The sequence below is a fragment of the Haliaeetus albicilla genome, chromosome 3 (genome assembly GCF_947461875.1).
Source record: "Haliaeetus albicilla chromosome 3, bHalAlb1.1, whole genome shotgun sequence".
Lineage (NCBI taxonomy): Eukaryota > Metazoa > Chordata > Aves > Accipitriformes > Accipitridae > Haliaeetus > Haliaeetus albicilla.
Genome location: NC_091485.1, coordinates 12,703,686 through 12,727,400, shown reverse-complemented (window position 1 = coordinate 12,727,400; position 23,715 = coordinate 12,703,686). Strand labels below are relative to the sequence as shown.

The 23,715-nt window shown below is 38.6% G+C and overlaps 1 protein-coding gene across 1 annotated transcript in view; it reads left to right on the top strand.

The window, feature by feature from the left end:
- Window positions 1-22,789, top strand: part of ZNF407 (zinc finger protein 407) — a 351,046-nt gene extending 328,257 nt beyond the window's left edge. The window contains exon 9 of the mRNA XM_069778852.1: window positions 20,219-22,789. Within this exon, the coding sequence (XP_069634953.1) occupies window positions 20,219-21,558 (1,340 nt within the window). The 3' untranslated portion in view covers window positions 21,559-22,789. The remainder of the gene's footprint in view (window positions 1-20,218) is intronic.
- Window positions 22,790-23,715: the final 926 nt, after the last annotated feature.

The following is a 23,715-nucleotide window of genomic DNA, read 5'->3' as shown; positions in this document are numbered from 1 at the left end:
CTGTGGTGCTATCCATGCTAGTTAGCTGTTCAAGAAATGAATTAACAGCCGTTTATGTCCTGGCATTATTCACAAGAAAGCACTTAAAAAAAAAAAAAAAGATTGAGCTTTAAGATAGAGAGAAATCTTTAGCTGTTGATTAGGTGGTGTTCAATGGAAAAAAAGGACAAAGTAGGGCTGTTATGCCAAAAAAACTCACCCCAAAGAAATCTTATTTTAATTAGCATGGACATCACAACTAGAAAGATTCTGAATGTGTTCATTTTAATTTTTAATAAACAGGAAAGCCAATAGTACCATTGTAGCACACTGAAATCCCTTAGCTGTTTTTCATTTAGAAAGTTAGGAGTTAAAATTGTGTCTAAAATCCACATTTCAATTATTTTATCACCTAATCTTCCAAGTGCGCACATCCGATACTGTTCTTTTGTGTGGCAGCTGTAAAAATCGTAAGCAATTTTTACTGTCAAGAAAACTCTGAATAAATAGAGGCTGTTAACTTAGGCAGATATCTGAGGTTATTTGGTGGCAATCAAGAACTCACAGCACTTCAACTAATGGGTTATGATCAGAAACTGTTCCTAATAGCCAGCTAGACGGATCTGAATATGAAGATTTCTATAATTTTGTTGTCAGCTTGTGATGTACTCTAGTGCTAATTATTTGGAACAATTATGTTTTCCTAATAACAAAAGAAGAAGCAGTGAATTAAGCAGGCTTACCTTCAGATCTTTAGATAACAGTTTAAATGCACTTGCCATTAAGAAATAACATTTCTTTTTCCTGTATGGAACCCTAATTATTGAAGATGCTTGTCTTTTAAAATCTACTTCTTCTAGTTCTTTTAAGCATGTTCAATGTGTCAGTTTACACTGATGACTTCAGTAACTAGTATTTTCTCAGTCTTAGGTTTATGCCTGTACCTCCCATAGACTGCTTACTTCATTTGGTTATTCAAAAACCATAATTAGTGCAGTAATTAACATGTGGATCCTTCAAAGGAAGACTGTTAGAATCATGGGACGTCTCTCATCATTCTTACTGATGTATAGATGATAAAAAGACTTAGGTTGAGGTGACAACAGGATTTGTATTACTGCACATTATCTGAGCTGCAGGGAAATTCAGACAGGACTGTGGTCCATGGAGTCTTTCCTTTTGAAAAAAGTAATTATCCACACTGTTTCTATAATGTAACTAGGTGTTATCCTGCATTTGCAGCTGTCAAATCATTTGTTTTAAAACCATTATTTTATACCTTACGAATACTTGAAAGTTTGGGGTTTTGCACGTTATCTTTTTAACCAATTACAGAAGTGGGGTGCAGCAAGTGCAGCAATAAAAACAACAATAATAGTAATTTATATAAGCATAACAGATTCTTTCTTGACAGTTGATTTCGGAGACATTTATGGTAATGTTAAGTTGATACAGTCATAAGATTACATCCACAAAGAAAAGGCCCAATTTTGTTTTATTTATTTTCCCTGGAGAAAATATATTTATTTATTTGTTTGTTTGTTTGTTTAGGATTTCAGATAAGCTGAATCTGTTGTGTTTTCAAGCCATAGTAAATCAGTTGTTGGTACGTGAGTCTCTGTATGGTTCACATAAATGTATTCCAGTGTTTCTCCAAGATGCTTATATCTGATCTTTTCAGCTGCGATATGCAGTGCTTTAAATTAGCGCATTAAGGAAATTCACATGCTTTCATTCAGCCTTTAACTTTCTGTAAGTAGTGGTCCTCTTTTTCACCTTCACTGACATATGCCAGAAAAATTCAGTATTTTACCCTACAGGCAGCCCATGGGACTGGGATGAAATGGCCTCTATACATAGGGTATGACTTTATTTGCTAAAGAGGTTATTTGAAAAAGCCCTTAGGGTACTGCTGCCCTTTTGTCCCTCAAACTAGTAGGGGGAAAAATATAAAAGGAACTACACAGTAATCCCTTGTAGACAGGTGACCTTAAGCCAATTCTATACTGTAAGGTTTGTTTCCATTTAAACTCAAAACAGACAAAGGAAAAAAGCAAATTGCAGGTTTTAATCTGTTGCAGAAATATTGCAATATCTTTTTCTGTAAATGAATATCAAATACAGACAAATTTTACTGCAAATTCATAAAATGTAGTATTGTTCGATATAATTTAAGTTAATGTTCTGTAGACAATGTGTCCTATATTCTAGCAAAAATAGCATCTGAGGACTGATGGAAATAAATGTACCCCTGTTTATTTCAGGTAACCTGTTCAGGATTTTACTTTCCTTACAAATGTTTAAATCCTGCAAGTACAGCCAAGAATAATGAAGCAAAAGTATTTAGACCTTCTGATTCTGGTAACAGTATTAACATATTAAAAATCAGTCAACACCAGGACCCATTGGAAAAAACAGCAATCACTTTGTCCTTTGAAGTTCTTTTTTCTGTCCTTCTTATAGTTGATTGTTGATTGTAGTTAACAGAGCTACAGTCAAACTAGATCACAGTTATCTCAGGGTCGTGGTCCCGCTGCACGTGCACCATTTTGTGGTGGTGTGTTTGGTATTTAAACCTGTGTTCATCTGCGATAGTTTTACAGTGAAAGCCACCGTATTATTCTTTATATGATGCAATCAGCTATTATTCAATATGTACTATCCCAATTAGATACTGCTTTTCAATAGGCGGTCTTCAAAATACCATTATAAATTATGAACAGCAGCTCTGAACCCACTTCAGGATAGCCTCTAATAAGTCACAGGTGTGACATCACTGAGCACTGTAATTAATGGGTGTTATGCCACTCCCTTGACTTATGAGTTTTTCAGAGGCTTTTAATTACTTTTGAGTTTAAGCCATTCTGGCAGAATTTTGAAGGAACTCCAGTGGCAGCCTATTCTGAATGAAGCTGTTTAGCGACATTTGGAAAAAGAGACACTCTGGTGACTGAAGGAAAATGTTTCGGCCGTTCTTCACGCCTGGTAGTCTAGAGGGAGGTTAAAGGAAACAGCTTCTGTCGACTGCTGCAGGCACTTAGTTACTGTGTTCTCTTTCTGCATCTGGGGAGGAGCTGTAAAAATTGTGGTCAAATCCACAGATTATATAAAATATAAGAGAGAAAAACATCTGAAAAGCCAAGATGGCTCGAAGGGTTATCATGATGTCATCAACCTGATTTTAGGTATAGAAAAGCCATTGTTTCGCATGTGAGTGTAGACTTCATGTAACTGATAGAGTAAATAGAAAAGAAGAAATGCCATCATTTATCACCTATCAAGAATAAGTTATAAATGATCACCAGTTAATCAGCACTCTAAAACAGTATTCTTTGAGTTCAGTGCCAAAATCCAATAGCAGAAGAATTTCACCCCTCATACGCGCACACACCAGAATGCACATATCATAATGTTAACTCAGGTGTAAAGCTTTGTTCTCTAAACAGCTGAAGCTTCATGTCATTGTTTATATGCACAAAACACACATATTTCTCCATATGTTGGCACCATATTGGTGTTATCACCATAGCATTCCCTCCTCTTCAGATGTTCTTTTGTTATAACATTTATTTTTGTGAGGCAAATAAAATATAGTAAATGTAAACCAATTATTTAACCAAATTACTTTGATCGTGGGAAACTGACAATTAGTGTTACAGCTTCTCAGCAGTGAAATCCACACAATAGAGCAGACTGTGATATTCTGTACTGCAGTGTAAGTCAATGTAGTGCATTTATTTTGTGTAGCAAGCTGTGAGAGAGGAGGAGAGAAGTGCAGGAGACGAGTGAAGTCCATCTTGATGAACTATTATTCTATATCTGTGCTTTGTGTTGTAAGTTGTTCAGTTTTTCTAATTATTAATATATTGGGACAGAAACCTTGATGACTGATGTCAAGACTTAAAGCATACATACATACACGCGGGTACAAGATGGTTAGCTAATCAGTGAATGTGCTAGAGACTTGCCAAACTACCATTTGTAATTTTGATTTCTAGTAAATGTTGATGACGAACAGGTTAGTTCGGTTACCTATAATGATTACCCACTTCAGTAGTTCTACCTTTTGCACATGGATCGGGGAGGGGGGGAAGTATTAAAATTATATGCACCGGTACACCCACACGATTTGGGTTTATTCTCAAAGCTTGAATGCATCAGCCCTTCCATGAAATAGCTGTGAGTTAGGAGAGCATTCTGGGTATTGTCATGCAAATGAGGCCACCAAACATACCACTTTGCTTCAAAATTGCTCTGCAGTGACAAGTAGCTTTTAAAACTGGAGCAGGGTTTTCCAAGCTAAGTGGGCAACCCTATATATCCTCTGAGATCCACTTTCTAAAATAAGTGCCTATATACGGTCCTAATTCCACATCTGAGTGCTCAGATTGGCACTTACTACATACCCGTACATCTCATTCTAATGCAGATTAAGGTGGTCCTTTATGCTTGAGTATTGTGTTTCTCCCACATTCATGCAGTGAAAAAAAAACCCAGAAGATGCATGTAGCACTGCGAAGTGGTATTTGATCTGGTATTCAGCAACTCTTAAAGCCAAGGTTTCGTGATATAGCACTTCAACCAGTACAAATTTTAATTAATGCTACAGCAGCTTCTCAGCAGTACTCAAGAACTTAGCCAGTAGGTCATGAGGAAAAAACAAGTCCTCTCCTGCCTCGTGATTCACAGAAAATATCTGTAATCAGAAGCTATTTTAGTCTAGGTTCAGGACCAGTTTCAGAATTGATAAGAAAACGGGACAGAGATTTTGAGTCCATCCCAAATACTTACGTTGACTGTGCTTATGAAAAAGGGTGTGGGAAGAGCAACAGAGTTAAACATAGTGACTATCCCAGGCGATTCAGGACTAGGTAGCTTTTAACCAGCATCTTAATGCCAGTTGGAATCCAGGATGGATCTCAGAACACTGGCATTAAATGATGAAGAATGAGCAGAATCCAGATTGTTTGTTTGTTTGTTTTACTCCAAAATTGTATTAATCGCATTGTGAGTCAGTGGGAATTTTGTTCGTGTCCTGAATGTGGCCACGATTTTACTGTTAACCTCTGACCAGTATTGTTCCATGCGCTGTGCGCTGGAGGTAACGAAGCTATAGATACAAATTGCAGGGCTGTCATAGGAGTGGATGTCCTTGACCTGCTGGCCAGGTAAGGCTCTATAAAAGCTGATGGAGACAGTGGGTACTGGACTGCTGCAATGCTAGAGCAGCCAGGCTTCTCAAATCCCCTGTGGCCCAGTGTCAGCTACATTATCAGCGTAGGAGTGCGTGTTGCCTCGTAGAAATGTCTAATGGTCTTTTAAATGCAGATTTGAGTATCTAATTCAAGGCATTCACATTTGAAAATGTAGATCTTAAGGACTTCACAGCTACTTAGATCTTTTCACTCAAGCGTCTCTGTCCTCAGAAGTAGGAGCTTTCCTGGGATGACTGGTTAAAGTTATGGAGAAAGTTACTTTCAAAGTTGGGCTTTCTGGTGTTTGCTGCACATATAGATGGTACCTGAACTCTACGAACCAAATTGCCCTCAAGCCATCCCAACATATAAATCTCTAAATATTTCGGTTTGAAATACTTAATGTAGATGTGAATGGATTAAAAAAAAAAAAGGAAAGAAAAAGAGAAACCAAATTATTTTGAGAACGATCTATTGCAATTGCCCTTAATTTTTTTGTCGTGTGTTAGCTACATTATCTCCCAACCTCTTTTGGAGTTGTTATTTAAGTAAAACTTGGTGTTACATTTCCTTTTATTACAAGTGCTATTTATACACAAATTGGATCAGATCATGGTGCAGCAAAGAACTTTTTATACTGCATAGATTGTGCAGCAATATAGTGCATTATCAGCATTACATGCCTCAGTGAGGAACGTGTTCCTGTTTTAAAACTCATCATTATGAGAAGAATTTAATATCTAGATAGAAAGATTTTACTGGAAACTTTTGAGCTAGGCTGTTGTCATCTAACTGAAAACAAAAACTTGTTCATGATAATTAGACAAGGGGGATTAATGGAAGACTCACGGTATAGATACTGTTTAGATGCAACTCCAGAGATCTACTTTATCAGCTAGAACATGGCTGCATTCATTTTGGCTTGCTTGCCGTGGGACAATCCCAGAAATAATTGGCAATCCATTGCCCTACCGCACTTAAACCCCTTGTCTACAAACGTGATGCAAAGTGAAGGTGGTTGAGGCTTCATAAAAATGAAGCACATGGTGTGACAGGCCCATCTGTGCCAGCTTTATAAAACAAAAGTGCCTAATTTTATCATCATTGCCTTTTGTTCTGCACGATGCTGTTCACGCGGTGGTTTTATGAATGCTTGCCGGTAGAGTCTGTAAGCCTCGATTTATCTGACTGCTTCCTCTCCTGTGCTGTCTGTTCTCAATTGCACTGCCAGCTTCCCTGCCCCCACGGTTTCCTCTCCTTACCCGGCCCTTCTCCCCAGACAAATCCGAGGTAGAACCTCCTAGCAATTTTCCAAGGTTCTGGGCTCAAAGACTGAACTAATTTGTTTTTGAATTGCAGATCAAACATAAACTGCAAAGAAGCATTTAATCAGTTAGGAGAAGCAAGGGTATGGCTTGTTTAAGTCCCAGAATCCATAAACCTGTAATGATTTTATTATATTGGTGTCAGTTTTCATTATTTTCATGAATGGGTATTCCCTGCTTAATGCACGATATTTGCATCTGATGAACCAATGAGTTTAAACATGGTTTGTTTTAATGCTTTGTGAATTTGCATTCAAATTCATCAGAAGTAATTCTATTTGAAATCACACAGGGCTAAACACAGTGGTTGTAAATCCATTTGAATTGAGATGCCAGAATCAGCCCATTAATCTACAAATCTACAATATAATTTTTGTGTGGTTGGTGGGCTTTTGTTCTGTTTCTTCGTGATGAGGCAGAGGGGATACCAAGTGCGTGTGTGGGAGGGGAAGCGTTCGGGGAGGTTGTGATAAATTGACCAAGAGGGAGTATATCTTTGTTATGGAAACTGGCCTGTGAAAGGAACATATGAAAGGCCAGAGACCATGGTTTGAGCGTGTCTGTCACTGCCACTTGAAGCAGTTGCCTGAGGAGAAAGGAAGCCTCTCAGATAAGCAGGTTTCCTAATATTTAGGACGGTAGAGGTTGTCGTCAGCACCTTCCATTCGGTCTGCAGAGTATCAAAGTTCACCCAGAGCGTGGAGCAGCACTATGGCCTGCAGTTAGTGTTTTAAGTCCACTTGCTAAACACTCTGTTAGCTTGGATTTTTCTGTGGTCTCTTGTTAAAAAGGGAATGAATAAATGCAGCAAGGTTCACCTCCAACAGAAACAGGGTCATTTTGGAAGGGGTGGAGGGGGCTATGTTACAGCAAACAGTGCTTCATTTCTTGATGGCTGCAGAAGAAATCTGTACTTCTTTCAGTCCCTAGAGAATGGTTTTAATTTCTGTGTTCTTAAATAGACTGACTTGTCTGAAATGAAGATGTTTAAGCTGATAGTTACCAGATTTGAAGGTGTGTATATCATTGTCTCAGAGTGCAAAAACATGTATGTGAGAGGGATTACTCTGTGAGAAGAACGATTTATCAACAACATTTTCCACTCTAGACATTCTTCTTAAATGTAGCAGTGAAGGTTTTCGATAAAACTTATTTTAAAAACTACAAAAATGTATAGTTATACATAATGTACTTTAGCCTTCTAAAAGGAATGTCTGCATTTATTTGAGTAGGTGACAATTCAAAATGGAATTCAGCCGATGCTTTTGAACATGTTCATACAGTCATTTTGCTTAGTTGGAATCAGGCTGAAATAAGTCTGAGAGAGAGATATTTGGCTGGGGGCAAAAGTGATTTTTAGCTAACTTTGTGACTGCCTTCCTCTGGGAAAAAGCAGTGCTGGTTTGGCCCTTGTAAGGCAGAGATGAAAGACTCTAAGTCCCTGTTTTGAATGTCATAGGCTGGGTCCAACTTAGAAAAGCATGTAAGCCTATGCTTAGCATTAGCTATATGCTTAATTCCCAAAAGTCTTTAACTATAGGCCCCTTCTTACGCACTTGCAAGAATTGTGATGATCAGGAAGTCTACCATCTGACATCTGTGAAATGAGCTGGTAGACTTGAGTCTTTTTCATAATGAACCAGTTTCCATCTCATAAAATTCTGTAATTGCAGATGGTATCAGTGGACACCTATGACAATCTCAGCAGAGATTGCAGCCCAGCATTCCTCATTATAGGATACGTGGACACTGAACTCCTCTCTGCTCATGAACATGGGGTTGATTCATTGACAGGGCATTATCAGGAAAATTGCAATGATGTGACTAGTGCTTCACTGTGGGTAAATGGAGTACCTCAACTCTTGGAGTTGACAATAGGCTCTTCTAAGAAATGATAATGCTGTGATTAAGACATAAAGCTGGGACTCAGTACACCTGGGAATCCTTGTGTGACCCTGGCAACACACTTTTTGTTGTTTTTCACTTCTCTGCCTGGAAAGTTAGAATAATGCCTTTTCATTTTATGGTGTTAGTGATAAATATATTACTAATCGTGAGCAATTCAGGAGATACAGTTTTAGAAGCACATGGTTAGATAAATGCTATTAGATTTTAAATGCGTTCTGTTCAGTTTGCATTTGCATGTGCTTGTGCCTAGCACTAGTGGAAAGCAGGCCAATTTTATTTTGCTTCCTAATTCTGCATTGAGGAAATTAGCTTTGAGAACACAGACCTAAAAATCTTCCATAAAATTCACTCTATTGTGAAAGAGACCCTAAAAACCATGTGGAAGAAGAAATACATTAATTTGGGTCTTCCTTTAGCTGGTTCTTTAGACACTGACAGAATTTGTGTTCTGTCTGTATACATTTTCATATGTGTATTTTCTTTTTATAAAGAAAAGAATATCGTTCGGATAGCTTTAGAGTCTTTTTATTTCAGTAGAAGCACCTGAATGATGTTTTAAGGGCACTTGGAGACACACTGAAAGAAATGGTGAACCTCGATGGGTTTTGGAGCACTGGAACATATACCAAAGGATATACCTACAAAATCTCTAAGCCCTACCTGGGACTCGTAGCAGCTATTTCAACCTGGGATGCCATGGGCTGCTCAGAAGCTCTTTAATCTGCACATCTTTGAAATGACAGACCACAACGAGTCCTCCTGTGCGTTTTGTCTCTTATGTGCCGGAAGTTAGGAAACTGTTAGTTCCCTAAACTACAGTAGCTGGAAAAAGAGTAAGAAGTATTAAAAAAAAAGGTAGCTGAAATAAGAACCCTTCAACATAAGTGTCAGCAGGAGCTGTTAGTTTCTCAGTGTTTTTGAAAATCAGATCTTCCAGGTATCTAGCTCCAGGCTGCTGGGTTTTTTGGTGGGGGTGTTATCTGGTCTCTGTCTTGTCGCCTATCACAAGCCTTACCGCTTTCACAAAAATGATTATAACGTCCTCTGAAATTTTGTCTACTGCACTGAAAAATGTGAGCTAAGTTCCAGCAATAGTAAAAGTGCTCGGGGTCCACTTATGTTACCACTAACGATGCCGTAGCAAGTCCCATGTAACAGCAGAATAAGAAGTGCATTCACTGCACTGTGCGTCATGCTACAGACAAGTATACTAGGAACCATGGTGTTTTTAAACCACTTGGCATCATGTAGTTAACGTGGGGTTAAGCATTATTTGGCTTCAGTTGTAGGCAGATATATATGGGTGCTATCGAGTGCTATCAGAAGTAAGAGCTAAGTGGCATTTAAAATATATTAGAAAAATGTGATCACTAGTAAGTTTTAAAATATTCCATCTTTTCCTAGTCTAAATTGGGCCTCAGGAAGGAAAAAAATAACAAGAGCTAATGAAATGACCTGACAGGGTGACAGGCTTTGTTTACTAGTCCATATTTGAATAGGATTCATGCTTCCTATGATTGACAGTCATTGCAAATTCTTTGGCTTTTTAAGATTTAAGATGCCACAGTCTTGAGTGAACTTTAGTTCACAATGGAGTTGTTTACAAAAGTTAACTAAGTAGTTACTGCAGAATTGCATGCTATGTTTCTCTGAACATAGTAGTATGGATTTGCAGTACAGATGGTGATGGCTCGGGTTAAATCATATCCTAACTACTGTGCAGTCAATTTGTTCCATCTGGGAGCTTTGTCACCCTGGCACCTGGAAGTGGGCAAGGTACCTGAATGGGCTTTTGGTTGCTCAACATGTCGAAACATCTTCCTGCAGTATGGCATGAATGTTCTAGTGTTTCAACAAAATCGGGTTATGCTGATCGAAAAGGGACAAAAATTTTCCTCCTTCTTCAGCATTTGCAGACTATGTAGCCAGAACATGTGCACTTAAACCTTCAATATTTCCTTGCAAGTCAGCCTTGTAATAGTTCTTGTTTCACTATTCTGAATATGCCTTAGTCAAGATCCCTCCCCTAGAGAGGTCAAGACATAATTCAGTTGTATCTGTACCAGAACAATGTGCAGCAGACGTGCCTTTGAATATGCAATTAAAAATTGCTTTGGCTTGTTTTCTTTTCCTGTTTTACATTTTCATAAACTCACATGTAATTTGATGAACACTGTCATTCTTTAAATTTCTTCAGCATTACAGTTCTCAAGGGACTTCTCTCTCACTGAATGTCATTTTTGCATATTTACTTCCTCCACAAGTGCTAGTATGCAGCAGCAGCACAAGTTGAATCTTGCATTGTTATTTTTGTCTTTACTTATGTTACATCCTGGTTTTCTTTGTAATGATGTTAACACTTCCTCCCAATTTAGTATTAACTCCGTACGCCATCTAAAAGCTGTTGATTTCTACCTCTAGCTAACGAACAACTTAGGTAGTTTTGTTGACAGAGTAGTATGAAAATTATCCAGATCTTGAAAGCACAACTTTGCAGCCAAGTGGAAGCAACTTGAATAAGGAGCTTCTGAGAGCTTTGGCAGAGCTGCAGTGCAACAGTTTACTCTGCACTTCCCATGCAGCCCAGGCGCACACACCATTTAGCGATTCCTGCATCGGTAGTGCTCAGCGATGGCTCAGAAAGCACCACCTTTGGTGTCTTCTGTCTTGTTTTATCTACATACAGCCTAGCGCCTTCTAACACTGGAAGTGGAAGACAGCTCATTTAAGTACTACTCTATCAGTAGCACTGAAAATATATTTCTGTCAGCAGAAGGGTCAATTATATGAACAGCTCTTCCTTTGAAGATATGCTGGCAACATGCTGCTTCCATCCTTCACCAGAGATGAATCATGAAAAGAAGACTTTGTCACAAACTCAACCCTTGAAAGTGGTATAAAAGAGTTAGTTACCCATCTCTCCAGCCTCTACTTCCCATCCCACTTCCCAGAACCAGCATGTACCCCCGCTTCACGCTTACAAAGTAATCCTAGCATTACTGCTAAGCCTGTGACTCTGAGCTGAAAAATCAGCATCTTTCCCCACGATCATCGTTTTAGACGTGACAAGCCTTGATGCTGTCAGGAGAAGGCCTCTGCATTGTAACTGGACCACCTATAACCAGCCCTATTCCCTCCTTCTCAGAAGTTATTGGATCCCTTGCACTAAGACTGACTTTTGGGGTGGGAAATCTGATGTCGGAAGCTTGGGAACTGCCTTCATAATTAATTCACCTTCATCTTATGCCAGGGACCAGTGTTGGGGACAGCTCTACTGGTGGTTGATCCTATGTTGTGGTTACACGTGTAAGGCTGAAGCATCTAACCTTTCTCCACTGAAAACCTGTACAAGTTAAAACCATAAAACCCCCTTCCCTTATTTTCTTCTGAAACTGGTTGCAAGGCTCTCTTTCTTTCATGGTGCCAGCCTCTACCGTTTGACCAGACGTATGTCACTCCTCCAGTTTTCTTTCCTATATTGCTGAGCAGGCGAGAGACAAAAAGGAAAGTATCGACTGTATGTCAGGGTCCAGATAAAAAGCTGCAAAATTAAGTTATGAAGGTCGCCCTTTTTAGCAAAATTAACTGATGTCATATTGGCCCAGCATAGCTCCTTCTTCCTGACAGTTTATTATTTCTAATCATATGAATCAGGGCTTATTCCAGTATGATTTTGATGAAGTCCGTGAAAGAGAGTACGCTCATCTCCTCTGATGCTTTGGTTATTGAAACAGAAAATTTTTTTTTCTGATAAGATAGTGCATTAATTGCTTTAATTATTAGATGAGCGTTAGCTTTTGATATAACCCATCCCATAGACTCCTGACACCTTGCATCCTGAGAAGTCCTGTCCTTGAAGTTACTATAGTGCACAATGATCAGAACTTATCGCTGATGTTTTGTTAGCATTTACTAGCAACATCTTGGCAGAGGGTGACCTCTAGTACTGTCTCTAAACATTTCCAATTTACAGACTCAAGAATTTTTGCTGTCTTTGCCTCTCATTCTTTTGAAGAGGTCAGCCCTTTATGAATTTGCCACAAGAAAGAAGTTCAAAATACCCTATATACTTAAACAGCCTAATAGGAATATAGCCACAATGAACACACAACATACAATTCATTTTAATATTTATAGAAGAAATTCACATTGTTTTAAGTGTACACAAGCAGCTGCTGTCATTTGGCTATGAGCAGATGTTAGACCTCCGAAAGCTTCACTGATAATTAAAATACTAACAGTTAGTGTTTTACCCCAGCTGCAGGTTCTGTTTACTGTAAATTTGATTTTAATGGTGCCTCTGTGCAGTTATTGAATAGAGGTTTGTTTTCTACTATACATACAAAAGTGTCTACAATGAAGACAAATGGTTATTTCCCGTAATTTACTCTGGAAAGATATGAATATACACTGTAACATCGTTGAATTTATAAATGAAATACAGATATGACTATCACATTGGCAATGGTAGTTTCTGCTATCTTAACTAACAAAAAGAACTAGGGAAACCTTATATTTTGTGTTATTCCCAAACATTCCCCCTAAAAACTGCTGTGCTTTTCAAATGGGTTGAGATGTGCCCTCCAGCAAAGAACAGGTGCTCCTTTTTACTGAATGGGTGCATAAATCAGAATAAATAAATACAGGAAATCACGATACTCGTATTTGATAGGTATGCAGAAGAATTTAATTTCTGCTTGATCATTTAATAACGTGATGTTTTATTTTAGGTATCCCTTACAAGTGTCTGTTCTCTTTAGTGTGTATATGTACATCAAACGTTAGGGAAGGCTAGCCACTTTCAGAATTGTTAATCCCAAGGGCCTGATTATGCAAACACAATGCATAATGCAAGCTACCATGTTTCGTCCCTTTGAGACTATTGAGGCTAACTATGACAGTAAGCAGTACTTTTGATAAACAAATGTTTATAAGACCAGGATCTAAAAGTATATGTTCTTGAAAAACAAAAACTCTTGCTGAGATAATAATGACAAAAAGGGGGTTTTTTGCCTTTCTTGACAAAACAGTTACTGTCTGGGACTAGACCTATTTCAGAAATCCAGGTCATTTTCCTTATGAGCAGAGCTTGTGGGGTTTTTTCCCCTGATTTTCTCATATTAGCATTCATACTATTTTTCCTATCAGCTTATGTGTTCTGTCTGCCTAGTAAGCAGAAATCTCCGCTTTGACCAAGCACGAACAGTACCTCTTGAAACTGGGATTCTGATTTAGAAGTGCTAAAAAGGCACATTCCAGTTGCACTGTGGGGGATAAAACAGAGAAAGTGCATCCGTGTAGCATCAATGTCAGTTGTTCCCAAACTGAGGGCCAGAGCAGCCTTTGCAGCTGGATTGCCAAGAAATGTCCAGGCTGGCTATCCTCATCTCCAGCTGCTAAATTGCACTGGAAGAGCTAGCTAAAATACTCCAGATACATTCCTAATGCTGCTTGCCCATAGAGGTAATTGCTGTATATGCCACAGCGAGGTTTTTGCTCACACGTAGGAGTTGAGAAGACAAGCCTGCATGGTGGCAAGTGGGTAAAGAGGAAAGGTAGTCAACAAGAAAATCGGTTGCTGCGCAGGTTAGGCAATTGTAAAATCTGCACGTTAACACTGTATGTGTTTGCTAGGATCAGTGGGAGTTTCGGTATGTATATTTTTTATTTGCATAGCTTCTATAACACTGGGCTCTATAGTGTTCATTTTTTGACCTTGAGTGCAGGAAAAGAGAAACTGAAATTTTTCACAGAGAAGGCCTTTTCCCAAAGGTTAATTGGACACTGGAGGGAAACTAAACCAAACCAAACAAACTGCCTCAACACCCCAACTGAATGGCTCAGTTATTTCTTTTGGTGTTGTTTTGTCTTTTGTTTCTTTTTGTTGCTGTTGACATAGTCCTCTAAGGTGTGGGAGGTAAAAATAACAAGCATGAAATTTCAGTCTGTTTTTCAAAAGAAAAAAAATTACAAAAATATTTCCTTTTCCATTTTAAGGAAGTTAAAAGGGCATTTGCTGCTTTGTTTAAGATACCTGAAAGGTTAAAACTTCATCCTTTATTCAAGCAATTCTTACAAGACCTTGAAGTTTCTAAACATGATTGAGTGGTTAAGGACAAAGCTAGAAGACAAAGATATTTTGAGTTTCAGCGTTGAAACATGACATTACTGGATTTCTAAGTATAAAATAAACTATGAACATTATTTGGGAATTGTTTTTGTTGTTTAATTTTCTTTTTACAGTAATAGCGTACTGAAAGGAAAAAAACCTTGCGGCACTGGTATCTCTTGAGATTTCCATACTTGGTGTCAATAGTGGATTTTATTTTTTTTTTTATGTCTCTCAGGGAGGTGGTTAAGTCCCCTGTAGGTATACTTATTTGTACTGCTTTACAAATATTTGCTGCCTTTGTGGACTTAATAGTTCTGACAGAGCCATTTTGGGTTGCTGATTTATTTCACTTCTTGGTTTGACCCATCCTATTTTCTTTCCTTTAGCAGAAGACATGAATGAGCCTTCACAATGTCTTATTTAGTAGCTTAACTAGCTGGTTTAGAAAATGCTGGCCCATGCATTGCTTGCACATATAAACCTTACAAATGAGAAAGGATAGTTTTACTATGGCTAAGGAACGGATATCTGAAAAATGGGGCTTATTATTATGGCCTCCGAAAATCAAGGAAATCCCAAAGTTATGACATTATGCCACAGTTCTTAGATTGCACTTAATTAATTAGAGATCATTACAAAAATAATTAATAAAAAAAAGGAAAGAAAAAAGAGCAGAAACTTGGAGCTTGATCAAGGCCTAAATTATTTCTTTGTAAATTTGAATGGTGGACTTGCCGTACCATTCAAAATATTGTACTGCCACATAGACAATAACTTTTAAAGTAAAAAAAAAAAAAAAATCGGTGGCCCAACATAAGTTGAATTTTCTATATCTTTTAAATTCCTTGAAGGTTGTATTTAATTGAAGGAAAAGATGTTTCTTTGCATTCACAGTATTTAATATTCATTGCATTTTAGTAGATACCAAATATTCATACGTGTCAATAAATAACATACCTAATCACCAAAGTATGAAAAATTAAGTGTTGCTGAATAGGGTGCTATAAATCAGGCCTCCTAGAACTTTTGCAGAAAAGGAAAAATAGCTGGTTTAAGCTTGCTGTGTAAATGCAGATCATTTCCGTCGTCATAATAGATTATTTCATTTATGACTTACTGCTTTGTCCTAAAGGTGCTCCTTGTGAAGGATGTCCTCAGCCTAGCCTCACCATGCACAACCGCTTGCTACAACTTTTGAGGAAGGGTTAGAATTCTAAAGAGGCTGCTGGCTGAGTGCAAAGTGGTGCTTTACATATAATATTAGCCCAGACTTTCCTAAAGCATTACGCATTTCTTTCTGAGACAAGTCTCCTTAATGCCATCTTTATCTGCTACACGATGCATGAAATCTACTTTCTGTTTTAGAACTGCGGCTGACCCCCGACCCCGCGACTGGCGCCACAATGTGACCTTTCTATTGTCATCAGCTTTCATTCTCCTGAAAATTCTATGAATTTTTATTACAAGTTTTTTTAAACCAAGCTGAGGCTTCAACAAATTACTTGACACAGATGAGATGAAGTTGTTGAAGTAGTGTTAGATAAGTTTTACAGCCAGCATGTGTGCTGCTGAACAGTACAAAGCCAGTGTCCTACAATGTCATACACCAGTAACTGCTGAGCCTACTATTGGATAAATACATCATTTTATGGAACATTGATTGTTCTATAAACCCAATGGAGTATTATGCTCTATGATCAAACCATTTAGATTGTGTGTAGAGCACAGAAAATGCCATATTCAGGATGGTACTAAAAGTGCCATTTGTGTATTTTATGGATGTCATTACGGGGGAAACTTCTCTCTGTAGGCCCTGTTTACTGCAAAATTTTTTAGTCTGTAATGACATTTTTCATTCACAACGTATGCCTTCAAGAGAGGGGGCCCTTGTTTTATTTGTTTCATTCGAGTTTACTGCACAAATCCTGTACATTTTAATTAAATGTAAGCTTAACAAAAGAATAAGGTATTTATTCTGTGGGGAACAAATGATGACAGTAACAAAAGAATAAAACAGACACACAAAAGAAAGTCAGGTATTGAGTAAAAGAGAGGGAAAAAGGTACTAAGCCCTATTTGTAGTTTCCCAGAAGCACATTAAACATCAAAGCATTTCTTCTAGCCCTATTTCGGGAGTTCGTGGTCTCTGAGAATTAAAATAACCTGCGAATATGGATTTAATGTCTAAAAAATCCTGACATTTTCAAATAAAAAACTAACAGTCGCTCAGGACTCCAACTGATAAATAATGGCTCTGCTGAAATGACAGACTTCTTGGAAAGAAACCAATTCTGTGATCATTGCACCCCTAGATATGAAACACCTCTTTACAAATTGTCTGAATATGAGCTCTCGTATCGTTATATTTTGTCATTTTAATGCCTATTTGTGTGTCTTTTTAATTCGCAATGACATGCAATCAGCAACAAGTCCACTTTTCCTAATATTAATGTGGGCTTGTATTGCAGCTTATGTTTGCCATGTCAGCCAACACTTACCCCTTCTCTTTAGCCGTTTCTAAGAGGGGGCGAGAGGCAGGCTGGATTTAGTAGGACAACATGATTTGTTGCTACATACAGTCCCATAATGTGACATGTTCCCTAAATGCCTAAAAATTCCTACAAATGTTGTGTTGGACAGCAGTGCTCCATTGTAGAAATGCACTGTTCCGAAGTCGAAATACCAGCTAAGCCTCAATATATGTTGTTTTCTAAATATCTTCCCTACTTGGCTTTTCACTGTTAAAACAAAAGAAAACCAGTAAAATCTGCAATTCATATTTACCATGAAAAATCACTAAAATTGAAGTTGATGTTCCCAGTAAATTCTTGGTCATAGTCCAGTTAAAATTTAAAGTTACAGTAGATTCACATTAGTTTAAATGACACTTGAACTTCTACACAGCTCAACATTAATTCATTATAGTTGAAATGGAAGAATCTTCAGTGGGTGAATCTTTTACAATCTGATTGAGGCTGTTACATTTTATAGGAGCCATTTTTCAAAGCAGTACTGACAGCACTCGAAGTTATTAAATTGCTGAATCAAAAGATGGACCTGCAATCGCATTTATGAACTGTGATGGAATAGCTGGGGTTGCACTGAGCTGAGGTTAAGATGTTGGTGTAGTTAAGCTTCATCACACCCCTTAGTGACAGCAGTATTTACCCATGTAGTTTACTTTAATGGTCAGGAAGTGGCTTAACTCACCTCTGGATTCAAATAGATTAAGTAAGCAGTCAGAATGGCATAATTATCAGTGCTGCGAGGGATTCACCGGATAGCTCTTCACCCAGGAGACTTCCCATTCAATTGCACAGCAAAGACTGGAGTTGCATGGATTCACGGGTACGGCATTTCTTTGAGGAGGTGAAAACAGAATGAATTTCCTTTTTCTTTCCCCTCGCTAGACCGGAGCTTCTCTTCAGTGCAGTGATGCTGTATCCCGTACATAAATTATCATGATCTTAGGGGAAAGATGTCATGATTTTGCTGTGCGTGTGTGAAAATTATGATCGTAGTTATTTTGATTTTGAAATCCGGTGGAAAATGCATGATTTGTAGAGTTATTTTGATTTTGTGCCACATCACTGCCAGGCTCCTCTTTTATCATGTCAACAAAGCAAGATTCCTGAGAGAATTAATTACTTCTACTCTATTGTAAAATGTGGAGGAGCTAAGATAATTGTCATTTTATGTTGATTTCCCCTTCCTATTTTTCTGCTCTTTGGGGGGTCTTGTGAGTGTCAGTGCCTACAGAGAGCACAGGAAAAGTGGGGATAAGAACTAGTCGTACCAGAGTAAGCTTCCTTCTCACTTACGCCTGACAAAATGTACTTCAATTGCATGTGCCAGATTTATCATGCAGCATCACTTGGAAACACTCTAATGGTTTAAATTGTTAATTTTCTTTTCCGAAGATAACCTGCCTTGCAAACTAAGATGGAGAAAGTTGTATAACGTCAGTTTAGACTTGTGAAGGTGATTTGCAGCCTTTCAGCGTAACAAAATTACTTCTTGTGCTTCACAGTACGGTTCTCCACCAGAAGCTTTGTAATAGAAAAAAAGAAAGATGGATAGATAGACAGATGGATAGATAGATGCATGCATGCTAGCAAGAGCCCAGTCTTTTAAGCATTGGTGTTATCTTGGAATATTAGCTTGATATGCACCTTAGCATATCAAGTTGCTAGAGGCTGCAAGATGCCAAGTACTCGGTCTCGGAGTAACACTGCTCCTAAGTGTGAACTTACCTTTAAGCAAATGAGTCTCTGGTTTTTACAGCCCAGTTTGGTTCTCTGTGGGATCAGGGCCTGACAGCTCTATGCTTTGGGTAAAAGAGCCCCCTTAGGCCAGCTTTAGTATAATTTTCTTGGTCTCTTGAGTTCAAGGGAGCATGTGGTTCACTAGAAGTGTCTTGGTGGCTTGGAAAGTACAGTGCTAGCCTGAAATTTGACTGTAAAATCAATGTTTTTTCTTGCTTGTTTTATCCCAAACAAGCAGTGGCATATCTATGTGTGTCAGTGAGAAGATGCTACACCTGTTACTCCAGAGATGTGATTTCAGGTTGTGTAGGTGAATTGAAACTAGAGCATGGGTGTGGGTAGTCTCGGCAGCATGGACTTAATCAGCCTTCCCAAGGCCCATCTGGCATTAGAGTCCCGCCTCATTCTCAGCATCCAGGACCCACTCTTCTCTCTGTGTCCACTGGTTGTGGCCCAAAGCTCTCCTCCCAGCAGCTGCAGGAGTTGTAGGATGGCACTGCCATGGGGAAGCAGCGAGTGCTAGAGTTGTTCTACCACGAACTTATCCACAAAGCTGGTCACAGGATGCTCTCAGTTATGCTTTGCCAAAAATGCTGAAGGCAATCCTGAGGCCGTGCTTTGAGGATGGCGGGCTTGACTTCGTGCGGCTGTGGGGACCATTTGCTTTGGTGAAGCTATATTGTTAGTGATGAGAACCGAGAAGGAAATCTTCAATGACCCAAAACCAGACCGAGTGGCAAAGCAAGCAGTTGGAATGTAGATGTTACAGGGATTTTAATCTGTTAATTGATTTCCTGTAGAAATAATTAAGAAGTGTAATTGAGGTTTCTCTGGATGATATTTTATAGAATACCCCACTTAGAGTAAGAAATCCACCGAGTGTTTTCTCCAGGTAACTAGGCTAGTGACTGAGTCAGTCAGGTGTGCTGGAGAAGATGCTAGGTGGGAAATGAAGGGGAAGACAATGGCATCAAAATGACAGCATGGCAATTACCTCGCCAACAAAAGCAGGATATTAAGAAGATCAGCCACAGTTTTTCACACCCAGATATGTTTAATGTAATACACGATCCTAAGATTCATTACTGAAGTACTGAAATATCACCGATAGGATCTTCTATAAAAGATGTGTTAATGGCTTTTAACCGTATACTGTATTTATCTGGGCTTTTTTATACAGCATATTTTTTAAAACACATTTAAATTGTTAATAGGCTGCAGAATTGTTAAACTCAGCAATTATTTCAACCTGTAAATATGTTATTTGGAAAACATGCAAATTGTTTTTGTTCACTTGCTCATTTTATCTGTGTTTTCTGCCAGTGAAATCTAAAAATTGTCAAGGATTTTTTTCTCCATTTAAGCTACAATTTGTTAAAGTAATGAACTGATATTTGCCATGATATCATGTTAACAGCACGTTTTATCTTGTAGGCATTGTATCCAAGTCCTATGAGTGCCGACTGAAGGGGCAAGGAGCAACCTTTGTGGAAACTACAAGTCCTTTTACTGCAGCAGCACTGGGAGAGGTTTCTCCAGTTAAAGAGAAGGTCTTTCGGGGCAGTAGAAGACAGCCACAGTCACCTGAAGAAGTTCAACAAGTTATTATTATTCAAGGATACGATGGCGACTTTGCAATTGATGCCTCTGTGGAAGAAACAGCAGCGGCTACCCTTCAGACTCTAGCAATGGCCGGTCAGATGGCCAGGGTGGTCCATATTACAGAAGATGGGCAAGTCATAGCTACAAATCAAAATGGCTCACACGTGAGCAGTATGGTTCCAGGGCAGATACTTACCGAGCAGTTAGCAGATGGTGCAACACAGGTGGTAGTGGTTGAAGGAACAGGAACTGGTATGGAGGAAGCCGTTCGAATAGATGCGGTTCCTGACTCCGGTAGCACCGTACTGCAGCAGATAATGCGACAAGAAGTTTTAGATGCTTCTGAAGCTACGGTCCATCCTCCAGACTCCTCCTCGGCATTAGATGCCCTGCTTTGTGCTGTAACAGAGCTGGGTGAAGTGGAAAACAAATCTGGACTCCTCGACAGATGCAGGTCTAGTCACAAAGACTTCTTGCAAATGCCAAACCCAGAGACGCCCAGCGTTCCCAGTGATGCAGAGGGACAAGAAATACAAATGTTCCATGAAGTTCAAGAGACTCAGGAAGATACCGAACCTATGGAAGTAGTGACGCGGGTCATGCACCCATCGGCTATAATTGCATCTCAGGAGAGAGCTCAGGCTGCCTTCAAGAAAATGGTCCAAGGAGTATTACAGTTTGCTGTATGTGATACGGCTGCAGCCGACCAGCTGATGAAAGAAGGTGTCACTCAGGTCATAGTAAATGAGGAAGGGACTGTGCATATGGTAGCTAGAGAAGGCTCTCAGATAATTATGCAGGAAGGTGGTAGCCACGCGCTCAGTGTCCAGAGCGAGCACATGGATTTAGTTGAGTCAGATGGAGAAATATCACAGATTATCGTTACAGAAGAATTAGCTCAAGCCATGGTTCAGGGTTCTGGTGGCGACTTCTCTGAAGGTGCAACGCACTACATCGTCACAGAATTGCCACCAGACATGCAGGATGAGCCTGGTGTGTACTCGCATGCTGTGATAGAGACAGCTGGACCTCAAGAGATTTTGCAGGCTGGTACTGCTATAAAAACAGAAGCCGTATCCCCTGATAGAGCAGAAGAGTTAACAAGCATGGTCATTTATACAGAGGGAGGCTCGCAAGTAATTCAAGGCCAGAGAGATGATAACGAAGTATAAGAAGCACGAAGAGCTTCATCTCCTAGGCTTTGATGCAGGGCAAAGCTGGAAATTACCAGATCCATGGAAGCACTGTGTTCCTAGAACGCTTCCTGTAAAACCTTCTCAATAGAACATCCTCCTAGCCAGGTAACAAATACGCGCCCTGCGGGAGGTGAAGGTCAGCTGCTAGGAGGAGTTCCCTGAAAAAGATAGTACAATCTTGTTATAATAGCTCTAAGAATTATTATATGGGATTATTATAAAACAAGCATATTAGGGTAAAAAAGAGGAAAAAAGCCCCCTTCCCCCCAAAGTAGACATTGTTCTGATCACTGCTTTCTTTGTTGTTCATTTGGGTTTTTTTAAATGTTACTTTATCTCAGGGTAATTCCCTGCCTTCTGTCATTTTTGTCTAACATAATCACAGGAGTAAAATAATTCCACTTACATGTACATTTTGTGAGCAGATAAATAAGCAAAAATACAAACCCCATAATAACAAGGTGAACAGGTAAGCTTACATACCGTAATTGGTGCCCTTCTTCATTTTAAAGAAGAACAGGTGACATTTTGCTTTCTAGAATCTTACTTTAAAATATCCCTGGCTAAAAATACATCATCAAAGTAAGTATTTTTTGCATCTAAAATCGAAATTTTCATAGTAGCTTACTCTTTCGTGGTATCACATAGGACTTTCCCTAAAGAAGAGCTCAAAAAAGCTACACTTCAGAAAATTCTCAGTTATACATATTCAGGAAGAAGAACTTGATGCCTGTAACTTCCACTTAATTTTAGATGAGAGTCCTACATAAGAAATGCATTTTTTGAAAAAAATATTGTCACTGTCAGTGTTTTGTTTTTCTTATAAATAGTGCTTCATATAAATACCATTTTGCAGTTCATTTTGTGAGCAACTTCTGAAATGTTATGGGGGTTTTTAAAGAAAATTCTGACATTGACATTAACAAGTAGAAAAAAAAAAAAGGTGACCTTGTATTTCTTGCTTAGTCCAGAATGTCAGTTATTTACTTGTGGATATACTGCAATTGGTCAATGCAAGTTCTTGTTGAAAAGATTTGTTCCATGATACAACTGCTTTTGTTTCTTTAAACAAATGTAAAATATAAACTGGCAAGGTTTGGGGATTATTTTTTTTGTCTTTCAAATAAAATGTTAGCATTAAAATGAAGCATCATGATTTTTAATATTAAGCAATAAACAGAACTGGCATTCAGCAGGAGCAAACGAATGCTATCTGTTATGTCTGTGCATTTTCTCTTTTCTCTTTTCCTTTCTCTAGCTCGCTAGATAGATAAAGATAAAAGAATCTAATTTCTGAAGTGTGCCTCATGCATGCTTAATATAATTGTGTAAGTGTTTAGGGTATAAACCATGCTGACTCTAGAGATAACTGGGTTTCCTATCATGTTTAATATCTTAAAATTATCAACTGTAAGAAAGTTGGGGTGAGGCAAAACAATAGTTCCTTCCTGAAGCAACTGTTTAAAAATGTATTTTCTGATAGAGCTGCTTAGAAAAGGTGCTTCGTTCTGGGGCTATAAGATCCCGCTGTCTTTTCATCTCTTTTTATTATTATTTTTTAAATTTTATTATTTTCCAGGAATTAAGGTTGTGTCTTTGTCAAACCCCCAAAAAAGTAAATTTCAAGTTCGACATCGAGATTCATAATTAGCCGAGTTTGACTTGCTCATCTTTCTTAAAAGTGACAGGCTGTTCACTTACTCTTAAATACTGTCTTCAGCAAACAGTGACAGGATCAACTCCCGTTTGTTATCAGGAAAAAGGTGACCTTTACAAAATGATGGCCCTCTGCAAGACTCTCACAGATGTTCAAAAAACGGAATGTTTTTCAGTGGAAATATTTCTTCTTGATCATTTCTCCTGTTAACTGTAGCCCTGTGGTCTTGCAGCTTGGATGCTAATTCTTCGCTGTGCTTAGTCCTGTATGGCTAACCTTTCTGCTGCAGTACAGGGTGTTGACACTGACATGCTGCAGTTTACCATTTGTGATTTATTTAGGATAAATATGTCTCAGGTGGCATTTAATCCTTCATAAAACCAGTGTAGCCTGCAGTGTCAAACCAGCAATCACATTGTATGCACAATGAAAAGAGCAGACCTTTGCATAAAAAAAAAACCAAACCAGTGGTAGGT